Source organism: Stigmatopora nigra, chromosome 19, assembly GCF_051989575.1.
Source record: "Stigmatopora nigra isolate UIUO_SnigA chromosome 19, RoL_Snig_1.1, whole genome shotgun sequence".
Classification (NCBI taxonomy): Eukaryota; Metazoa; Chordata; class Actinopteri; order Syngnathiformes; family Syngnathidae; genus Stigmatopora; species Stigmatopora nigra.
The window spans coordinates 943,847-965,525 of NC_135526.1; the positions used below are offsets into that span (position 1 = coordinate 943,847).

Sequence of the window (21,679 nt, forward strand, 5' to 3'; positions counted from 1 at the left end):
GATCAAACAAATACTGGGGGAGTTATCTCCTCCTTTTATTTATTTAATTTGGTCTTATTTGGTTGCTATCATCCCCTCGGCTCTGTCAACTTTGTTATCGTCCCACCAACAAATATGTAAGACAAATTGAGTCGCATGTGCCCAATACCCACAACAATTACGGAGCGGACCGAAAAGAAGAAAGTCATTTGGTGCTATAATTGGAAATGTGTGTTGCGTGGTCCCCCCCTTTGTCTCCCATAGGCTTTTGCTCATTTGTGGTGCCGTGCGCCACCGGATAATTCTTTTGATCAGTCACAAAATGCAGATTCCTTCGCAGTCATTGGGATCCAGGAAATACCCACGTTTTGGGGGGAAGTATTCTCTTTCCTCACAAAAATGCATCAAGTGAAATGCAGATTCACCTGGATAATATACATTATTATTATTGTTGTTCTTTTTTAGGAGTCTTGTCAAAATGTGGATTATTGGTGTTGTTTTTGGCCATTGGGACGATTGGTTTACTTCTCTCTGGGTTGACATGTTTTAGCTCAGTGTGATTTGGCTTGGCGGCCATGTCAGAGTTGTCCAATGTTTTTTCTTTCTTTTCTTAGCCGCTCTTGGGTATCGGCAACCGTGACCTGAGTTTTCTGAGTCTGCGGCAAATTTCCCTTCATCGTAAGATGCACATTTGTGATGTCAGCAGTGTTGTATTACCTCGCTCACCTCCCATAAAGTCCAATTTGGTTGGAGAAACGTGGCAATCTGATGCTGATTTACTTGGGTTGCCACCTGTCCATTATTTCCATTTCTTGATACAACACTGCTTCACTTTATTTTGCAAGTGTAGACTGCAATCCAGTCAACAAACATGAGTTAACTTTCACCTTTGACAGCCATGTTTGGCTAATTAGTCCTCTGTTCTTGGTTATTTTCCAATCTTTTGCAGTTTGTTTATATTTTTCTTGGGGGAAATTAAAAAAACTTTGCAATAGGAAATATTGCCATAGCAAATCACTATGTTACAATTTGCAGAGTACAGTATACAAAGTGTACTGTACATATTTCATTGTCGGGATTTGCTGTTTTTCCCAAAGGAAGCTTGGTTGGTAGGAAAGTGAAGGGGGTAAAAAAATAATAATTTGAGAGAAAAGAATGCGTGCAATGAGATTGAAATGGAGGAATTAAGATAGCTCAGAAGGGAGACTCAATCATGCATCTGGGGGGAGAAGCATAATTCCACATTGATGTGTCTCAATGGCTTGACAGCACTTGAGAGACAATGCGTCTGACCCAGATGCAGGATTCCAATTAGCCTACTATATGCAACAGTTGAGATGAAACGCAAACGGGGTCTTTACGGAGCCCCTGGCCTGCCTGATTGCTGCCTGAAAACAAAAAAGTCAACTGACACGGGGAGTGGGACGCCTCAGACGTTCTCTACCATGTACGGTGGTTCGCTTACATACGCTGCAGTGCGTATCATTTGAAAACACGGTGATACACACACACTGGAAATAATTTTAGGGGCACTGATCCATTATTTGTTGTAAAACAAATCGCCAAGCAACGTGTTTCTGCTTGGTGGCATCACTCTAAATCTAACCTAATACGTTTGAACTGGGCAAAGACACAATGGAAATTCACCTGAAATGGTGTACATTTCTCTCTTTTAAAAAATAAAAATGGAAGGCATACAGCGATGGCTGTATTGGTAAAAAGAGTCACGTATGATTGGGATTATTGCTCCCTCCTTCATTTGGAGCAAGACGCGTACACATCAGCAATGTCCGAGCACATTTCCAAAGCAGCTTACTTTACACTGGAGACTAAAAAGGGTATTAGCGCCTCTTGGTTTTTTCGCAGAGAGGCAGCGAGGACGTGAATCTCTTTGGGGGCGGCCTGTCAGACAGCTGCACCGCGGGCTTAATCCCCAATCCATGTTTAAAATGTGTCACCGGGGTCAAAGATTTCAACACCCGGTGATCATCGCCCTCATAATGCACACATTGTCATTCTGCCAGGGCTCGGTAAACATTGGCTGAGAGCGAAGGGGACGCGGGGATAGACAGACAGACAAACAGACAGACAGACCGGACGCACCTGCTTAAGACGGCAGGATGGCGACCACGATGCATTTTTCATTTCATCTGAAAACACTTGACTGTTTTTTTTATTCATACCAGAAGACCAATTCACATTATATGCACGACAACAGCGAGAAACACATTGTGGAAAATGTGATGGTGTTTCCGATGGACCACCGAGCCTCTTCTCCTCTTCTCCCCCTGCCTCTTCTCACGTCTGACATTAACATTCATAGAGCCAGTGAAGTGTGGCGAGCCGCGAGTACGCAGCCGTCGACTAGATGTGTGGAGGAGGAGAGAAAAGGTGCCGGTAATGGTGGGAGGGATGGAGCTTTCGGGGATGAAGGAGGGGTGTGTTGGGAGGGGGGGGGGGGGGGGGGGGGGGGTCGGTGGGCTGGGTACCAAGAGGGATGAAGCGTATAGAGGCCCTGACTTAGGTTAGGAAGGAAGAAAAAAAAAGAAAAAAATAAAACACAGGCACGCCACAGAAGAATTGTAGGAAAGGTCAGCAAGCAAGGTGATGCATCCTGGGCCATAGATCACTATTATTACTGTGGGTCATTGTCTGCTCCGGAAATTAGAAGGCCAGGCCCATCGTCTGTGTGGCGCTTGGAAAAGTGGCCAAGGCCGCCATCAAAGTCTCTCGGCGGAAAAAAAGAAATAAATAAAAAAGAGGTCCAAGAAGGAGAGGTGATTTGCTTGGATTCTAGCTCATTCTCAAACTTTATTGGCCAAGTCAACTGTGGTTATACTGTATACTACACAACACTTTAAGTCAAAATACTATATTATTTGTGGATCTTTTTCTATTATAGAAACAGCTTGACTTGTTTTTATGATAACAATACAATAGTCAATATCTGAAACATCACATAGTATTATTTTTGTCATTTTGGCAATATAGATTTTGTGTATAAAAGTATTTGAACGTATCCTATTTGTTACAGGAATTGTTGAAGAAATAAGATAGCGTTTTTACAATGGATTTGTTTATTTTTAAGTATTAACTTGCTAGGAAGGCCTAAGAGGTCAAACAGTCAAACAGGATTGGACGCTTGTCCCCGTCAATGGCCATAAAACGGGAAAAAAAACATAGTAAGCATGGAGTGACTGCAGAGTTGCTGACAAGGACTTCTCCATTTTAGCTGGATGCAAAGAGTCCAGACCCCGTTTGAAAGGTCGCATCTATTAAAATGCATACATTACGGCGTATCAGCGGAGCGTGTAAAGCCATCCCCCTATGGAAATGTTGGTTTACTCTTCCTGCCGGCTTCTCTGTACCGTGCGCGCATGTGTGACCAATGTCCTCTGGGCCTGAAGGACAAAGACACCCCGCCGGGGGGGGGGAAATGTTGCAGCAGACGCTCGTCGTGTTCAACTTTTCAAACACGCGTGTCACATTTGAATTTGGGGTCGAAAAAAAAGAGATGGAGAGGGAAAAGTCACCGCTGTTTTGGGGAAATTTATGTTTGGACCTGGAGGGTTGGCATCCATTGATCATATTATATTATATGACCTTTCAGGACAAGAATTTCTTCTAAATTATCTTTCGTTGTAGGGAACCTATGGCTCGGGAGCCACGTGTGGCTCTTTTGATGGGTGCTTATGGCTCTCTGTGAGCTCAAATCTAATAGATTTGGTAGTATATAGAAAAACATGTTTTCTTTTTAGGTCAGGCGGCATTTGACCTGATTTCAATCATGTATTGATTTCGACCCCAATTCGCCAACCCTGTAAAGTTTTGTGTTGTTTTTCCGCACTTGTGCTGACTCTTGAACAATTTCACAGCAGTGCTTTGAAAAGGTCATTAAAGCTCCAAATCAAGTGAGTTTTGCACAAGTGCGTGTCATGTATTATTATGTCATCTTTAGCCCAAAGCCATATCCAATTTCACAGGTTTCCACCAATCTCGTGGCGTCCTCGTCACCAAATTACAAACATTGTCGTGCGTTGTCATTTCCCATTAAAGGCCCTGCGCGTCAAAGTCAATAATACGTGGTTGGAAATTTCAATCCATTGTCTTTATAATCTCCCCGCCAAAATGTAGCGCCAGTGTTACAGCGATTAAAGTCATAACAAGCGTATCTGCCCGGACTTTTGTCAGCAAATGACTTGTCAATAGCTATAACACGCTCTTACATCTGGGCAGCTTTTGCAAAGAGAGAAAGTAGGTGGGGAACCCTTAAGATTCTGTCTTCTTCAAGTTTAATCAAAAGTACACCGACGTGTCGCACAGCCTCATGCGCCCCCCACCTCCCCCCAAACGCCCTCCTTCCCCCCTCTCTGTCATAATAATGGGCCGCTAAAAATTCAGGAGGCAGGCTCCACATCAATCACTCGCCAGATTTGAGTCCAATGCAATAAATATGTAAATGAGGGGAAGCCAATGTCTCGTAGCTTTGAGATCAGCGCGAGAAGGGGGGTGCCGTGCGTGCATGTGTGTGCGTATATATGTGTGTACGTGTATGTGTGTGTGGTGGTGGGGTACTGTATTAATTGCCCGTGGCCAGAGGAATCCTATTACTGTGGGCATTGATTATAAAATTGTATGTGTGAGTGATTTTCATGCAGAAAGTGGACTAGCCAGCCTGAAGCTAAAAGTAAAGAAAGGGTCAAATTAGCAAATTGAACCAGATTGTTCAAGTGACTAAAAGGAAGCAGCAATGACAGAAAGGCCACATTTAAATTCACACAAGATGGAGATTAGAGGAGTTTAAAAAAGAGAGCCTGACAAACTCGGAAAGCAATTGTCAAATGCTTGCTGTCCTTCTGTGTCGTCAATTGGAATTTTGACCTGCTGTTATGAATGTTCACCTTACAGTTGAAGTAAGCAAAAAGACATCTTTATTGCTATATAATAGTCTGGCTTTAATTGAGGCAGTATTTCTGCTCGCCCAATCAACACTACTATTAAAAAAGGAAGCTAAAAGTGACTTAAAATCATCAGTTTGGGATGTACAAAAATGTTATTTCCCTTAAAATTGTTCCCATTTGCATGTAACCCTTAGATACGCAAATGTCCGCCATGCACGCCCTTCTAAACCTCACCCATGTGCATGAAATCCAATGGGAAAACTTTGATTTTTATCATCTGTGGCTGTCAAAGATAAATCGCCCCGAGGACATATCAGCAAGGTCTTTTGTTTTTTCCAGGTCTTGATCCTTTGTATTTCCAGCTAAATAAACAGAGTGATTCCTCTTTTATCTCCAAGGTGTCATTGGGTTACCGTCAAAATACTTCAACAAGTGCTGGAGGAGGACGAGTCAGTGAAGAGAAGCTCCGATTGGCTGCAGTTTTTGTTCCAAATTCGAAAGAGGAAAATTCAAGTTTCCCCATTAGATTCCATGCTCAAAATGTGGATCATTTTTGACCCACTTATAGAGAATTCAACCCAAAACTGCATGTTCTTTAAATATAAAAAAACAAGTTACAAATGAACTGGAATTATTCCACCATTTCTTTTTATAATCCAAGAAAAAACATGCATCCAATCCTGTTCCAAGTAGTCTTCAACAGATAAGTCCAATGAGCCAAAGACATGTTGAAATGATCTTGTCTTATATTTCCAGAAATATTGCTGCAGAAAAAGCAAACGGAATCGAAGAAACATCATCAAAGTGCCATTAGAAATGTTCCAAACGGGTTCCAAAGTTCCAAAGCGGGGTAAGCGAGTACCATTGTGCAAATATAAAGCTCAAGGTTTGATCCCACTGTTACTATAAGCACAGCCAGCTTGGTGTAAATTGATTTGCTGGTCTGCTGTTTGACTTGCAAATCTCTCTCTTAATCAAGGCATTTTGCTCAGATAAACAGGGATTAGTTTGATTAACAACGTGGCGTAATCTTCTACCGGGGAATACCACAGAAATAGAAGATGGCCTTCCATTGTGCTTCATACACAGAAAAATTCCAAATTATTTGACTAATATCTGCATGTATGCAGCATCTTTTCATTTTAGTCTGCAGTACTTTTACATCAAAATGTATTAATCTAATACACTTTGTTTTTCTCCCGCGCAAAAGCCATATTTTCTCTTTGAAAATGAAAAGGATTCACTAAAACGCAGACAATTTGCATGCAGATAAATTCATAGACATATTGCATACATTGAAATGGAAGTGGAGATTGCTTAGCAATACAATACAGCCACGCACACGTAACATAATCATTTACAAATAGCAATAGCACCACACTCGCTTTCCCCGATAAATATTTATATAACGAATCATTTCTGATTGTTTGTTCCAAATTTGCATTTGGAGAAAAATGAGGGTGTATGCACTGCCTGTCACAGACAATTTTTAGGCATGAGAAAATAGAAGAAGCAGATTTTTACAAATAAACAAAAAGGTCTTTGACTCCCTTACCAAATTTTCTTCACAACACCAAATTTAATCATACTGTTTTGGAACAATATGTACATTGTAGTTTCTATTTTGGTGGAACAAAATATGGTGATATGACAAACCTTTTGGCTGATGTTTATTCACAATGTTAGGATTTTTTAAGTGGAAAATGTCAAAGGGCAGAATTTTGGAGCCGCTCATCCCACTCGGACCCTTCTTTTATTTAATAGAAGAGAATTTGTGCATTTTCCCATCCAAACAAAGCATGGATGGACTCAAAGCGGACTTTGAGATGATATAAATGCACGTGTTTCTCGCCCGTTGGCGATGCCTCGTTGTTTGTCCGACAGAATCTGTCCCAGCTTGCTTTTTGCAGCCGTACGACGCTGCCCTTTTGACCTCATGGGGATTGCGCCAGCAACACATTGGAGGAGAAAATGAATCTTCCAAAATGTCCCCTCGGTGCATGCCTCCCTGCAGTTTATGGTTTCCAACCCCCTGGGCGTTCCGTTCCGGGCACTCGCCGGGTACGGTCATTTGTGGGCGCTTTATGTTTTCAGATATTGACTTTTGCCGTGAGACAATCAGGGCAAAACGACATAGTATAGTAAGGCTTTTTTCTTCAAAAGATGACATAGTATAGTAAGCATTCTTTTAAATTATTCCATTTACTGAACTAGACTTACTACTTAGACTTACTCTACATGGTCATTTTTGCAGGAAGACCTTACTATACATGGTGATTTTTGCAGGAAGACCTTACTATACATGGTGATTTTTGCAAGAAGAAACGCCTTACTATATGTGGTCATTTTTGCAAGAAAATTCCTTACTATACATGTTTATTTTTGCAATGACAAAAACCTTACTATACACGGTCATTTCTGCAAGAAAAAAGCTTTACTATGCATGGTAATTTTATCAATTGTCGATGGGGCGGATTTAAATGAGCGCAGGCGCCGTAAACTTTCCTTTTGGAAAGCCTCTCCCACCTTGACAGTCGACGACACGTCAGCCAGGTATGGAATGGAGCAATTCGATAGCCTAAATGCGTTTATATCACGCGATCGGGAGATTTTTCAGCCATCAATTGAGCCCAAAACGCCAACAGATCTCTTAGTTTTAATGCCAGGTTTAACACACCGTCGACAATGTAAGTTTGTGCTTCCCGATCGGCTTTGTGCAGTATACTAGTTGGTATTAGCGTTAATGTCACGATCTGACTTTAAAAGTATGTTGTCCGTTTTCCTCTCCATTATTGAGTCGTGTAGCAAGACTTTAAATTTGATTAAACAACGCCGAGATCTCAACTGACAGTTTGCTGGGTAAATGTTCACTCTAGAACAGGGGTGGGGTACCTATGGCTCGGTAGCCATATTTGGCTCTTTGCTAACCTGTGAACTAAAATATGGAAGCCAGATGCTACATCCAGAGCTGCTTTAATCTTCATTTTCTTTGCATTAGACTCTTCTGGAATGCATACTCATTTATTAGCAACCGCATAAGAATGTGAAAATTAGTTTTTGTGGTTAAATTACTAAAAACATAGGCACACATTTATGTATTTTGACTTTTAAATTCTGAGTATGGCTCTCAAGCAATAATGTTTGAAAATATGAATTGTTTATGGCTCTCTTTGTCAAAAAGGTTCCCGTCTTCTGATTTAAAATGACATCCAGAGGCACGACTTGGTTCCTTTTGTGATGTATGTAATGATAGTTTTCAATTTGTACAAAACTGTTAAGCCAACTTTCTCCTAGCTCACTGGTGTCAAAGTAGCGGCCCGGGGGCCAAATATGGCCCGCATGTGATTTTGTGCGGCCCGATAAAGTAAATGAGTGCTGACTTTTTGTGTAAGGATCACATTCAAATTAAGATTATACATTTTTCTCATTGTACACCTTTTTAAATCAATAATTGCAATATTTAATCCATTTTTTTCCTTTTTGTGCTTTTAATTCAAAAAGTATTCAGTAAAATCTAAAAATAAATAGATTTTTAAAAATCTTTTCTCCACTTTACTATTAAACATCTTCCCAAAAATATTTTGTTTCCTTTTTAAATATAGAACAAATAAGATATTTTCCCTCAAATACCTTGGTTAAATCAAGTTTTCCCTGTTTAGCATCAAGATAAAACTACTTCCCCAAAAACTGCTAAGCCTATGTTGAATCTTCAGGCTCTATATATGTTAACTTGTGCTTTATTGTGTGCAAATTTTCCCTGTTTAGCACCAAGATGCAGCTCTTCTTGTGCGTAGAGCACTACTGAGGTTACAGAAGAGGAGACTAAGCCAGATCAAGGTAAAACTACAAAAAAAAGTTGAATCTCCAGTCTATATGTTCTAACTTTTGCTATTTTTGTGTGTGCTCACAACAGGCCTGAGAGATCTTCCTCGCAGGTTCCCCGGTTGAAGATGTCTCTCTTCCATCATATGGTGACTCTGTACTTCTGAAAATCCAAATTAAATAAAAGCCTAAATCAAAAGGATGACTTTGCACTGGCCATTCATTTCCACAGCTTTTTGACTAGATGTTTTAGGTAAGAAGGATCTCATTTAATGTTGGAGCAGGAATTCAAAGTGTTTAATCCCAATTTTATTTCATTTTCCAAGTATTTATTCCCCATTTTTATTTTCTTCTAAGTGTTTATTCCATTTTATCTTCCATTCCCCATTTTCTTTCTAAGTATTTATTCCATTTTATCTTCCATTCCCCATTTTTATTTTCTTCTAAGTGTTTATTCCATTTTATCTTCCATTCCCCATTTTCTTTCTAAGTATTTATTTCCCTTTATTTTCAAATTTTTCCTTCTAAATATGTATACCCCATTTCTTTCTAAATATTTATTTCCCTTTATTTTCATTTTTTCCTTCTAAGTGTTTATTCCCCTTTTTTATTGTTTTCTTTTTCTAAGTGTTTATTCCTTTTTTTTTCTTCTAAGTGTTTATTCCCTTTTTTTCTCTTCTAAGTGTTTATTCCCCTTTTTTATTTTGCTTTCTTTTTCTAAATTTCTTCCCTTTTTTTCTTCTAAGTGTTTATTTTTATTTTTTTCTTCTAAGTGTTTATTCCCCTTTTTTATTGTTTTCTTTTTCTAAGTGTTTATTCCCTTTTTTTTTCTTCTAAGTGTTTATTCCCTTTTTTTCTCTTCTAAGTGTTTATTCCCCTTTTTTATTTTGCTTTCTTTTTCTAAATTTCTTCCCTTTTTTTCTTCTAAGTGTTTATTCCCTTTTTTTTTTCTTCTAAGTGTTTATTTTTATTTTTTTCTTCTAAGTGTTTATTCCCCTTTTTTATTTTGTTTTCTTTTTCTAAGTTTATTCCCTTTTTTCTTCTAAGTGTTTATTCCCTTTTTTTTTCTTCTAAGTGTTTATTTTTATTTTTTTCTTCTAAGTGTTTATTTTTATTTTAAGTGTTTATTCCCCTTTATTTTGTTTTCTTTTTCAAAGTATTTATTCCCTTTTTTATTTTGTTTTCTTTTTCTAAGTGTTTATTCCACTTTTTAATTTCTATTTTCTAAGTGTTTATTCCCCATGTCTTCATCTGCAACACTTATAATATTTGCCTGTTAATAAAAACACAAATATACTTTGCAAGCTCTTTTATTTTGAAAAACTTCAATAGAATGAAGTAACTTCCTCTTGACACCAGGTGGAAATCTGGAAAACAGGATATCAGCTTTTATTTTGAAAAAGTTTGTAGATTGGTTCCCGTTGGTGGTCCAGCATCATAAAAAATGGAATCTTCTCCACCCCCTGGTGGAGAAGATTCCAGGAAAAAAAAGGGGGGGGGTTAGTACAGTTAGTTAAAAAAACAATGAGAAGGGCTCACCTTTTATTTTGAAAAACTTCATAGACTGGTTCCCGTTGGTGGTCCAGCATCGTAAAAAATGGAATCTTCTCCACCCCCTGGTGGAGAAGATTCCAGGGAAAAAAAGGGGGGGTTAGTACAGTTAGTTAAAAAAACAATGAGAAGGGCTCACCTTTTATTTTGAAAAACTTCATAGACTGGTTCCCGCTGTACCTCCAGCATCATAAAACGTAGGGGTGTCTGAGGCTATCTCTAATAGGCAGGAAACCAGGTCCCCTTGGCTGGTATTCTGAAAAACAAAAACAGGGGGTAAATACACCAAGTTAAATAAAAAAAAACATTGGAGAAGGCTCACCTTTTATTTTGAAAAAACTCATAGAATGGTTCCCACTTGACCTCCAGCACCGAAAAAAGTGGAGGCTCCTGAGCCTATCTCTAATAGGCAGGAAACCAAGTCCCCTTGGCTGGAATTCTGAAAAACCAAAAAAAGGGCAAATACACCAAGTTGAATAAAAAAACCATTGGAGAAGGCTCACCTTTAATTTTGAAAAAATGCATAGATTGGTTCTGCCCTACTCCCCAGCACTGAGAAAGGTGGGGTTCAAAGGCAGAAAACCTGGTCCCCTTGGCTGGAATTCTGAAAAAAAGGGGTAAATGCACCAAGTTAAGTAAAAAACATTCACATGTAGAGTTTTTCCTGAACCAGAGATCTTTTATTTTGAAAAAATAAAACACTTGGGGCTTACTTCAGCATAGAGTTTGTCAGTCAATCATTTCAAATCTATTCATTCTTAAAAATATATATGGTTGAATAAATGCCTCACTAATAATTTGTCCAAGCCCCAAGTAAGAAAGTTAAGGGGTTAGGAGGGTCTTTTATTTTGAAAAAATAAAACACTTGGGGCCTACTTTTGCATCGAGTTTGTCAGTCAATCATTTCAAATTTATTCATTTTTACATACATGTTTAAATTAGTCAAAAATGACCACAGTACTATGGTTGAATAAATGCCTGACATATTTTGTCAAAACCACATTTAAAATTGAAAGTTAAGGCATTTGGGTATTTTATTTTGAAAAAATAATACACTTGGGGCCTACTTAGTCAATAATTTTAAATCTACTCGTTCTAAAAAAAAATATATATCCCAAAAAGCGTTTTTTTCTCTTCTTGAGCCACGAAAATTTTATTTTACCATATGTTTAAATTAGTCAAAAATGATCCCTGCACTATGGTTGAATAAATGCCTGACTTATATTTTGAAAAAAATAATACACTTGGGGCCTACTTCTGCCTCGAGTTTTTCAGTCAATAATTTTAAATCTACTCGTTCTAAAAGAAATATATATCCCAAAAAGCATTTTTTCTCTTCTTGAGCCAAGAAAATTATTTTATTTTACCATGTTTAAATGAGTCAAAAACGACCCGTGCACTATGGTTGAATAAATGCCTCACGTATATCGTCAAAACTACATTTAAAATTAAAAAGGTTCAAGCGCTGAGGTCTTTAAGAAAGTTAAGGGGTGAAATTTTATAATTAATTTAAGTGCACATTAATCACCAGTTCCACTACATGGCAGATTTTTCTTTTTAAAGTTCAGAAAAATGTGAAAAGCCAAATTCAGACTCATTTACATTGCTACTAGTATTTTTTTTAAATTCAATTCAATGGAGATGACCCTACTTTACGGTTTTTCATTTATCAAAGCCATAATCTGGTCTACATTAATCGCGATAATCGAGGGATTACTGTTTATTCCTTATGCATGCACTAATGGCATTTTTGTGGGTGACTTATCCACAGGTTTCTGCTATGAAAAACGAGCAAATTGCGCAAAGCCTTGAATACTGAACGCTGACGTTTATATATTACACGAATAAAGAAAATCGGAACTATTTAAGAAATGACTCACTTTGTTATGGCGTCGACACGCTGCTCCTTTCTGGTCATTTTGGCCACATTCTTGATGCTTCCCAGCAGTCCGTGCACGTCGAGCGACTGAAACACACAATGGAATGATATCTTGTTAAACAAAGAGCGATCGGTAACGCAATGTAGCCAATTTGTTTGCAAACATGTTGCTGTCTGCACACAAGGGCTACATCACGCAAACGAATGATGCTACCGTTAAGAATCACTCTTAACTCGGCGACTGGGGCTTCGAAACCCCACATGACAACAAACCAAATGTGCTGCATCGTCTTGGGAGAAGTTTGTCAGGCTTTCTTCGGCAGATCGTCACTTTTGAGCCGTTCTGCAACGCACCGACAGCAATTCTGCCTCCTGGATCATCAGCTGTTTCCGGGTTTGACGTCGACTATTTAAACTCTGACATCAGCCACGCCTATTAAAGATAGACACAAAAATATCAATTGTTTTCATAATAACATGCATTTAACAGTGTGCGTGTGTGTAGGGGGTCATCTGTAAATGGTTTCTGGTTGGACTTTAATACTTGAAAAAAAGATACATTGTTTTCATAATAAAGTGCATTAGTCAGTGGGTGGGGCGGGGGCCGGATTGTAAATAGGTGTTGATTGGGCTTTCATACTTGGGGGGCACCAAAATTTAACTGTGACAGTGGCCATCGCATAATAAAGTCCAAACTCCAGATGGGATGCGAACCCATGCAGCCAGAGGTCCATAGATTTAAGCACTAACCACCTAAGCCAGGGGAAGGGAACATATGGCTCAGGAGCCACACGTGGCTCTTTTAATGAGTGCATCTGGCTCTTTACTAACCTGTGAGCTAAAAGATGGAAACCTCGGGTGACAGAACTGAGATACTACATCTAGAACTGCTTTAATCTTCAAGTTTTCGTTGTAGACTCTTCTGGAATGCATCCTCATTGGTTGGCAACAGCATAAGAACCTATTCAAAAATATTCATTTTTTTCCTCTTTAAAAGTGGTGAAATTACAAACAAAATTGAAAAGGCACACGTTTACATGTATGTATTTTGACTTTTAAATCCGTAGTATGGCTCACAAGGATTAACATTGGAAAATATGAATTGCTTGTGGCTCTCCTTGTCAAAAAAGTATATACTATTGAGATGCCAGTGGTTCTCACAGGCTAAGTGAGCAAACACAAGAGTTTATAGTAGCTGGCATTAGCAGTGGGCAGCCAATTGCATGGTAAAATCTATATTGCAAGAGAGCAGGATGTGAACTCATGCACAAACAAGTCTACAGATCCAAAGGCAAAGCACTAATAAACTATGCCATGAGGCCCTCTAGGAAGAATTGTATACTATTGAGATGCCACTGCTTCTGAGTGAGTAAAATGTGAGCAAATATAAGAGTTTACAGCACCTGGTAATGCCTGGCAGTCTCCCATCCAATCACTAACCAAGACCAATTCTGCTTAACTTCAGTTGTATTCAGGGTAGCTTGCAATGAGGCCAAGTAGGACAGCACCTATAATTTCAGAAAAAAACAAACTTTGACCTGTTAAGTGCACATTTTTCATTGATTTTGGCCTGCAAATACAGAAAGTACCAAAAAGTTTGACCCAACTTCATAGACCAATGTTGTTTATGTGTTTAAATTATTAGTCCTTTGATTTAATGTCATATATGATGCATTTGTGCTTTAACGGGTATCACATCAAATTATTAATAACAAGCTCCCAAATTATTTTTTCCTTGAGCCAGTAAGCATTTTCCCAAATCATATTTGCACAAACCCCCCGAAAAAATCACCAAATATTTGCCCGTGTGCTCCCGCCAATCAATTTCTGTGCAATCCCCGTTGTTTGCTATCATTTTAAAATTCATGCGAGCTGCTCTGTGAAGAAAATTGGCTAGCTGGCAAATATAAATTGTTTATGAAAGCTTGGGTGTCCGAGTTTTCTTCAAGGCAAACAAAGGTTTGTTTTTCATGGGACGGAATATGAAAACATTGATTCTACCGTGGCTTTCCAGATGGTTGTTTGCCTTTTATTAGGCTCCCAAACACACGTTGGGAAGGAAAACTTGAACTCCATCAATCCTGTTCTCTTAGTAGTGGCTCTGCAAAACATCCTAACAATCAGAATATGAACCAGCCTCGGTTCCAGGATTAGTTTCCATTTTGTCACACCATTTTATTGGACCTAATATTTGAAATAACACAATTTTACATACAAAACTATTTCCAAAACACGTTCGAAAGGGATTCCGGTGGTTATTTTTTTCCTCCAACGGACGACGCTAACATTTTGCGCCCAAAGTCAATTTCTACAAATCACAATCAGAATTGATTTCATCACACACCGAAAGGTCAGAAAAAATTATTTCAACAATCATCTCATCATGACGAACATTGACTACCTTTGTGTGTTTGTGTTTGCTTTACAATGGACAGTATCATCAAAAAATGAGTCAGTAGTACAATTGGGTTGGTGTTCTTGCACGTGTGTATGTTCCCAATGACAAAGTAGCACAGTGAGAAAACACGGCTAAAAAGGGTTTGTCCATTTGCTTTGGAATCCACAATCCATGGGCCTTGACGCGCTCATTTTGAAATAGTCGGCGCTCCAAGTAAACAAGCGACTGCCCTCGGCTAGTGAATATTCTCCCTTTATGAGCCGGCGGCGGCGGCGCTGGTCTTCATAAAGCGCCATGTTTTTTTTATACAAATGCATTCTTTCAGACGTCTCCTTTCCTTTTGAAGGTAAACCGGTTTCCACACAGCTGATCCATGACATTTCAAAAGCAAAGCTTACGCAGTCCTGAGAGAGCTTTTTTTTGGTCAAATGCAATGAATTTGACAATTGCAATGGAAAACCTTGTATTCACCATTAGCTGTCGAGAGAAACCCCCTCAGAAAACCTCCATTTTTTTGTATCGTTAATATTTTGAAGTAGAAAAGGCCATGGATGGACAAAATGTGCGGGGAAAGCTAAGCACGCCTCAAATATGAACAGAGTGTGAATTATGAGTGTTTTATTGCTCTACAAAAGAGATTCCGCACTAAGCAGTACTTTGGAGTCTCATTTGAATTACAATCAGTTTTTAAACAAACAAGCAGAATCACATGAAACAATAGAGATTTGTATGCCTTCATGAAAGTCAAATAAATACAATTGAATTGAATCCATCCATCCATAAAGTGATGATCAGCCTTGAACAAAAAAAAAAAAACGTTACCACACAGTTCCTTCGCTCACCTCGGACGAGGGCTGCGACAGCTGATTGGTGTATCCGTTGTCGCCCAGCGCCATGGCGGCGAAAGGGGTGCCGGGCCCGCACATTTCGCTGGAGATGCTGTGCATGGAGCCCGGACCGTTGGGCTCGGGGCTGGGAGAGTTCACCGGGTGGTGGGGAACGCCGTCCGGGTAGCACTGGACCTCTCCGGGGCAGTGGTGACCCGGGTGGCGGTGTTCCATGGCCCCCAGCGGGGTGCCGGAGGGGATGGCCGAGGGCACGAAGCCCAAGTCCGCCGGGGTCTGCGCCTGGGAGGACGGGGGACCCTGGTAGTACTCGTAATTCCCGCCCGGGCCGTAGAATTCGCCGGGGTAATCTGGAAGGATAAGAGAGAGAGAGAAAAAGAGACGTGGGATTTTTGTCTGAGCCGGCCAATAGATTCACTTCAATAATTCCAATACGAGACATAAAAGAAATAAATAAAAAATAATGTCTGTGTGAATATACTAAGAGAGAAATAAAACAATGCAATTATGTTGATACCTGCATCCAATTGGAATATTTTGTCACTTTCTAAATGAGGTGAGGACCATATTACCGCTTTAGTGAAAATGAAAACCATTAAGTCCGATGAGCCTAATTGGGAATTAGTTTTTCACTCCATAATGGGAATTTTAAAGTCTTCTTATTGGCATAAGAGTTGCCAGAATGTGAAAAGAAAAGAAGAAAGGCAAAGGAAGTATGAAAAGCAATCATGGAGATGACTGTTTTGGAAATAACAAAGAAAAACAAGTAACCCTAACATATACGCTCAAATCTGGGCCAAACACGATAAGAATGATCTTGTATTGGATGATGCAATTGAAATAAAGTGTCTTTGAGACTGGGATGGTGCAAAGCTCTCACCTCCATAGTAGGAGAAATGTCCAAGCTCTGCGGTGTCCAAGCGCTCCCCCATGGCGCGCATCCTTCTGGGGCTGCGGAAGAACATGTGTCTGCGGGCACTGAGAGCACTCAGTTGCTTCATGCGTCTCTCTTTGGATCTCCGGTTTTGGAACCACACCTGTTTACAAATAAAAATAAACAAAACAAAACAAACTATAAAATGCACCCCAACTATCTTTAATGCACAATGTTTCATTCAAAATAAAAATCACTCACGCATGCATTCACATTATATATGTATATATTTGTATATCTACACATACATATATACTCGTTATATATATGTATATTATATATGTACACACATATATACACATTATATATATGTATATATATATACACACACATATACAAATTATATATGAATATATATATATATATATACACATTATATATGTATATATACACATACATATATGTGTATATATACACATACATATATACACATTATATATATAAATATATACACAATATATATTTAGACACACACGTGTGTGTATATACACACATATACATAAAGATATATAGAGAGAAAGATATGCTTTTGATGCATTATGTGATGAAATTATTTTTTTTAAATAAACAGTAGAGACAAAAAAATGCACTGAAGGATTGTGGGATGAAATTATTTTAAAAACAAAACACTCAGAGTGAGACAGATGCATTGTGGGATTATGGGATGCAATTCTTACTAAAAATAAAAGAGAGACAAAGTATGCATTGCAAGAGTTGTGGATGAAATTATTTTTAAAACATAAACATCAAAATAAAATAGAGAGAGTGACGAAAAAATGCATTGCAGAATTATGGGATGAAATGATTTTAAACATCCATATATCGAGAGAGCCAAAAAAGCATGCATTTTTTTTTAAAACAAGACCTATTTCATTTAATGCATGCATTTAAATGCAATTGCATGCGCAAAAGCGACGTTTTAGCGCACAAGAATAAGGCTGTAATATGAAAAAAAATATTCGGCCGACGTGTACCTGAATGACTCTCATGTTGAGGCCCGTCTCCCGTGATAGTTGCTCTCGGATGTGTCTGGTAGGCTTCGGGGTGGCCGCAAAAGCCGCTTTCAGGGTTTCCAGTTGCTTGGCCTTGATGGTGGTCCGAGGCCCGCGTCTCTTGCCTACAGCGCCCTGCTCATCGTTCTCGTTGGGGCACACGTCTTTGTCCGATAAGTGACCCGCTTCCGAGTCCTTGGAGTCGTCTTGCTGCAGGTCTTGAGAGTCCGGGGATAAACTGGGTTCGCTACATGTCGTCACTGCCCAGAAACGCCCACCAAAAAAATACAAAATCAAATCAAATGCAAAGAGGCAACTTGGAATAAAACATTAGAATATGATGCTTTTCTTCTTCTATTACTGCAAACGAGTTAAATCTCTTCAATTTGCTTCAAATGCATCAATATTTCTGCACACTTTTCTTGCCATCAAAAATAAATATCAATTTAAATGATGTTTTTTTGGTGCAGATTTAACCTAATTTGCGTCAAAACAATACCAATAACAATATGCATTCTTTTCTCATGATAAATATATATAAATTTAATGTAAATTTAGCTAAAATCACATCCAAATAAATAACCCACTTTAAAATATGTGCACAAAAATGCATGCAAATATTAAAAATGTCCCTTTCTTTGGGCAAAAATTGCATTAAGCACCAAGTTAATGATGATGATGACCTGATTTTTTTTCTCCATCACTAAAATATGAATGATTTTATGAACCTGAGAGGTGAACGGTGTCCTTTCCGTTGTTATTGTTGTAGTCCTCCTTGCAAAGGAACTTGAATTCGTCCAGGATGTAGAGCTCCTCGCCGGTGGACAACTGCTTGTTGCACATGACGCAAGTGAAGCAGTTGAGGTGGAACACTTTGCTCTTGGCCCTACGGACAAGATCACTGGGAAGAATCCCCTGGGAGCAACCGCCACATTTGGTCCCAAATCTCCTGTGTCGAACCAAGAAAAATACAAAATAAAACCTGAAGCACAGAATTACTATTTCAACATTATCCTGGTCACTATTCACTAAGCAATGCACCAAAAAATACTCATATAGATTTAAATGCAAGCCCCAAAATATTCTTTTTAAATAACTATCCTGCAAAATAATGCAAAACAGGGCATGCACAATCCTTCAAATTATTCCTCTTCTGACTGCTCTGCTCTTTTTTTGAGAGAAAAAAAACTACAACATCATATTTTTTTTGTGTCCTTCTCCCACTTACCTAAAGAAGTCATTCTTGCAGTAGAGTCTGCCTTCTCGTGAAAAACACTTTTCGGTCAACGTGCACTTGCATTCGCAGCATTGGACGCATTGGACGTGCCACGGTCGGTCCAAAACTTTCAGCAAAAACCGGTCTACAATTGGTTTTTCGCAGTTGGCGCACTGAATCATTGTGCACAGACAATTCCAATAAATAAATAAATACAAAAAATAAATACAAATAAATAAATACCAATAAATAAAGACTTAATACAAATAAATATATCTACACACACACCCACACACACCAACACACACACTGGGGCGCCTTGGGTTTATTCCAGTCGGTCCTTTTCCAACAAAAAAAAAATCCTTGCGCATCCAAATCAATGTAAAGATTGACAAGGATTATCCAAACGATATAAAGGTGCAAATAATCCACACGAATCGGCGAGCTCCAAACTGCAGGCCATCTGTTGAAAAAGGATGGGGACACAACATGGTCTCTGATGGAGAATTTAAAAGAGTCAACATCAACGTGTCATTCCATCCCGGCCAGAGAAGAGCCAAAAACAACGACGGCAGATTCTTGTCAGTGTGTCCAACCTTGCCATTTGTGTCCCATTTTCCTCGTGTTGTGCTGTCATCAGTATAGAGAGGCGCACTAATGAGCTCCGTATTTAGTCAGCAGCCAATCAAAGAGGAACGCTTGTGTGACATCACCAGGATGTCCACCAATAAGGAGGTCTTTTCATTTCTTCTTTGGACCGCTCAGAGGATGCAATAAGTATATTAAAAGACAATAACCTTAATATTTTGTTGTTTTTTTGGTGTAAAGCATGATATTTTTAGACATTTTTATGGGGTGATAATAAATGTACTTGGCAGGCTGTTTTTTAATCCCTTTAAGTTCAAACTAGTAAATAATTGATAGCAAATGGGAATATTTTGTTAATAGGAAAGACTGCAAAATATCCTATGTAATTTGTCATAGGTTTGCGTCATATTTGTGAGTGGATTATATCATATTGCTCGAAATTCACGTATCAAATGTGATAGATTCCTGTTGGGTTAATACATATTGTAATTTTGCATCAAATATATGTTAGTTCACCCCGATTTGACAGGAGAACCGGATTGTTGAATGACATGTCCTGCACAAAAGTTCTGTAAGGTCCAGACTATCTGCTTTCAAAGGACAATTTTCATCATTCATAATCATCTCTGACTACACAGACTACATTTGGGACCTTATCATATACAAGGAAGGAAGATTGTGTATTTTGAACACCAGACTCTGCTCATCCCTTCATGTGAAAACTTTTGAAGAAGTACTACATTACAAATGAAAGTCAGCTTTGTAGTAAATATGTAGTTTCATATTACAGATTTTTAAATGAGCACATTTTATTTCAGAGAGTTTCACTCCATATGCCTCTATAGACTTTTGTTCAAAGCCTTTATTTGACCTTTTTCAACAATTCAATGTTAGACATTGCTGCAGAAGTTCTATATTGGATCATAGTTTCAAACCTTTCTAGATTTTTATTTTTACTAATAAATGAATTGAGATATTTTCTTCACCAACAACCCTAAACTTAAATCATCAATTTCCTTTTAACCTCAATAGATTTTGAATTGTTGTCATTGTCTTACTGTTATTGTCACACAATACCCTCTTATAAAAGAATGGTGACCTTTCTAATCTGTTGTTTTAGGGGTTAAAAGAGCAAACCCTCTTTGCAATGGCGACCACAAACAATGCAGTGGTTCACACGGCAGTCTTGCGACAAGAGGTCCAAAGCAATCGTCACGGTGGTATTCAAAGCGCAAGTCTAAATGAGGGTCTCCCCGTGGGTTGGTCTTTCTCCGAGCAAAGGTGTTGATGAGGCGCGCTGCCCGTGCAAGTGTGCTGCTGCCGCGACCCCCCCACGCCAGCCCAGCGGAACACAAAAGCGCTCTTTCAAGCGCTGGAATCTGGCATGCGGCACACTTTTTGTTTTGACAGGGGATGGGAGGGCATAGCATTAGTGTTTGTTAATTGCTGCTAATTGGTCTTAACAATATGATGAGCCCACCCAAAGGGCCTTTGGATGAAAACATACAAATAAATGTGTGTGGAAATGCTGGTTGGGATATTGTAAGCATTTTAAAAGGATTTAGGGGCAAGGTTAGGTCACTTTTTTGGTCATTTCTGTGTCACTTCATGTTGATTTTTTTGGGGGTCTGTGTGGAAGGTAAGTGATTATCATTAGAGATATTTTTGTGAGCTGATAATGTTGTTATTTTGTGGGCCGTGAGTTGAAAATCAATAGAAGTGAATGGAAAAGTTTTTGTGGTAATGGGAATCAAATAAGAAATGCCAACCTTTTGTTTTGTCTTTTTTGTTGTTGGTGAAATACATGGATTTTGGAATTTTTGGGCTATAAAAATAAAGCAAATTGAATTGAGAATTGAGAAGAGGAATAACATACCATACACTGCATTGTTTGACATTGTTGGCGAGCAGCTCTCGTTACGAGTCAATTTGACGTCCGCCGCCGTCAATGGTCATAAATGAGACGTTCTCCTTTCAGGATGCACAGCAACTCCATCTGTGCACAAGCGACGGGAGTGTGAAAGGCATTCCTGAGGGACTCGTGACGCCGTGGAAGCTAAACAGAAGCTGACGGTCTGACAGCGCCGGAGCCCTCTCTCCACGGAGCCCCCCCTTACCTCGGGGCCCCGCCCCGCCCCGCCATTCTGTTCCTTTAGAAGTTTACAAAATAGCCTTTTAATTTGCTGTAACGTCTGCAGTGTCTGAATTGTGCCTGCATCAATCACCATCATCAGCAGGAGGCTGAGGGCGCCCGGGTCCCTCGGGCCCTCTCAACCGACGGCCCCTCGGGCTCGCTTGGCCCTCGTGTGGTTGAGGGATCCCCCCCTGAACGCCATCCGCCTTCGTGCTTTGCCCAGGTTGCGATAATGGGGTACGGCTTTTGTTCGGGGGGGTCGGCATGTGTGGAAAAGAGCTGAAAAGTGCATGGAATCACAGTGTTTTTGAGTCTACAGACCACATTTGGAGGGTCTCAAAAGTTTTGTCATGAACTGGATGGAGATATTATCTCAACAATGAAAAGGTTTCTGCAATGAAATTGTTACAAAAGTTAAAATTGCTTTGTATTTTGTAGTG

The 21,679-nt window shown here is 39.2% G+C and overlaps 1 protein-coding gene and 2 long non-coding RNA genes across 5 annotated transcripts; 1 reads left to right on the plus strand and 2 right to left on the minus strand.

The window, feature by feature from the left end:
* Window positions 1-7,395: 7,395 nt before the first annotated feature.
* LOC144213042 (uncharacterized) lies at window positions 7,396-8,904 on the plus strand. Its single transcript, XR_013329867.1, has 3 exons — window positions 7,396-7,433; window positions 8,646-8,717; window positions 8,794-8,904. It is a non-coding gene; the product is annotated as an uncharacterized LOC144213042 (long non-coding RNA).
* Window positions 8,905-9,996: 1,092 nt separating this feature from the next.
* LOC144212821 (uncharacterized) lies at window positions 9,997-12,527 on the minus strand. 3 transcript variants are annotated; one of them, XR_013329824.1, is made up of 7 exons: window positions 12,406-12,527; window positions 12,134-12,219; window positions 10,757-10,857; window positions 10,576-10,692; window positions 10,393-10,509; window positions 10,242-10,318; window positions 9,997-10,165 (listed from the first exon to the last, which is right to left on the minus strand). It is a non-coding gene; the product is annotated as an uncharacterized LOC144212821 (long non-coding RNA). The 3 variants fall into 3 exon arrangements; XR_013329825.1 differs by having other exon boundaries at window positions 9,997-10,069; window positions 12,134-12,521; XR_013329823.1 differs by having other exon boundaries at window positions 12,134-12,521.
* A 1,869-nt stretch (window positions 12,528-14,396) lies between these two features.
* On the minus strand, window positions 14,397-19,131 carry LOC144212666 (LIM/homeobox protein Lhx1-like). Its single transcript, XM_077740732.1, has 5 exons — window positions 18,530-19,131; window positions 18,030-18,250; window positions 17,284-17,561; window positions 16,256-16,412; window positions 14,397-15,725 (listed from the first exon to the last, which is right to left on the minus strand). The coding sequence occupies exons 1-5, from the start codon at window positions 18,697-18,699 to the stop codon at window positions 15,349-15,351; spliced, it is 1,203 nt and encodes a 400-aa protein (XP_077596858.1). The 5' UTR covers window positions 18,700-19,131; the 3' UTR covers window positions 14,397-15,348.
* Window positions 19,132-21,679: the final 2,548 nt, after the last annotated feature.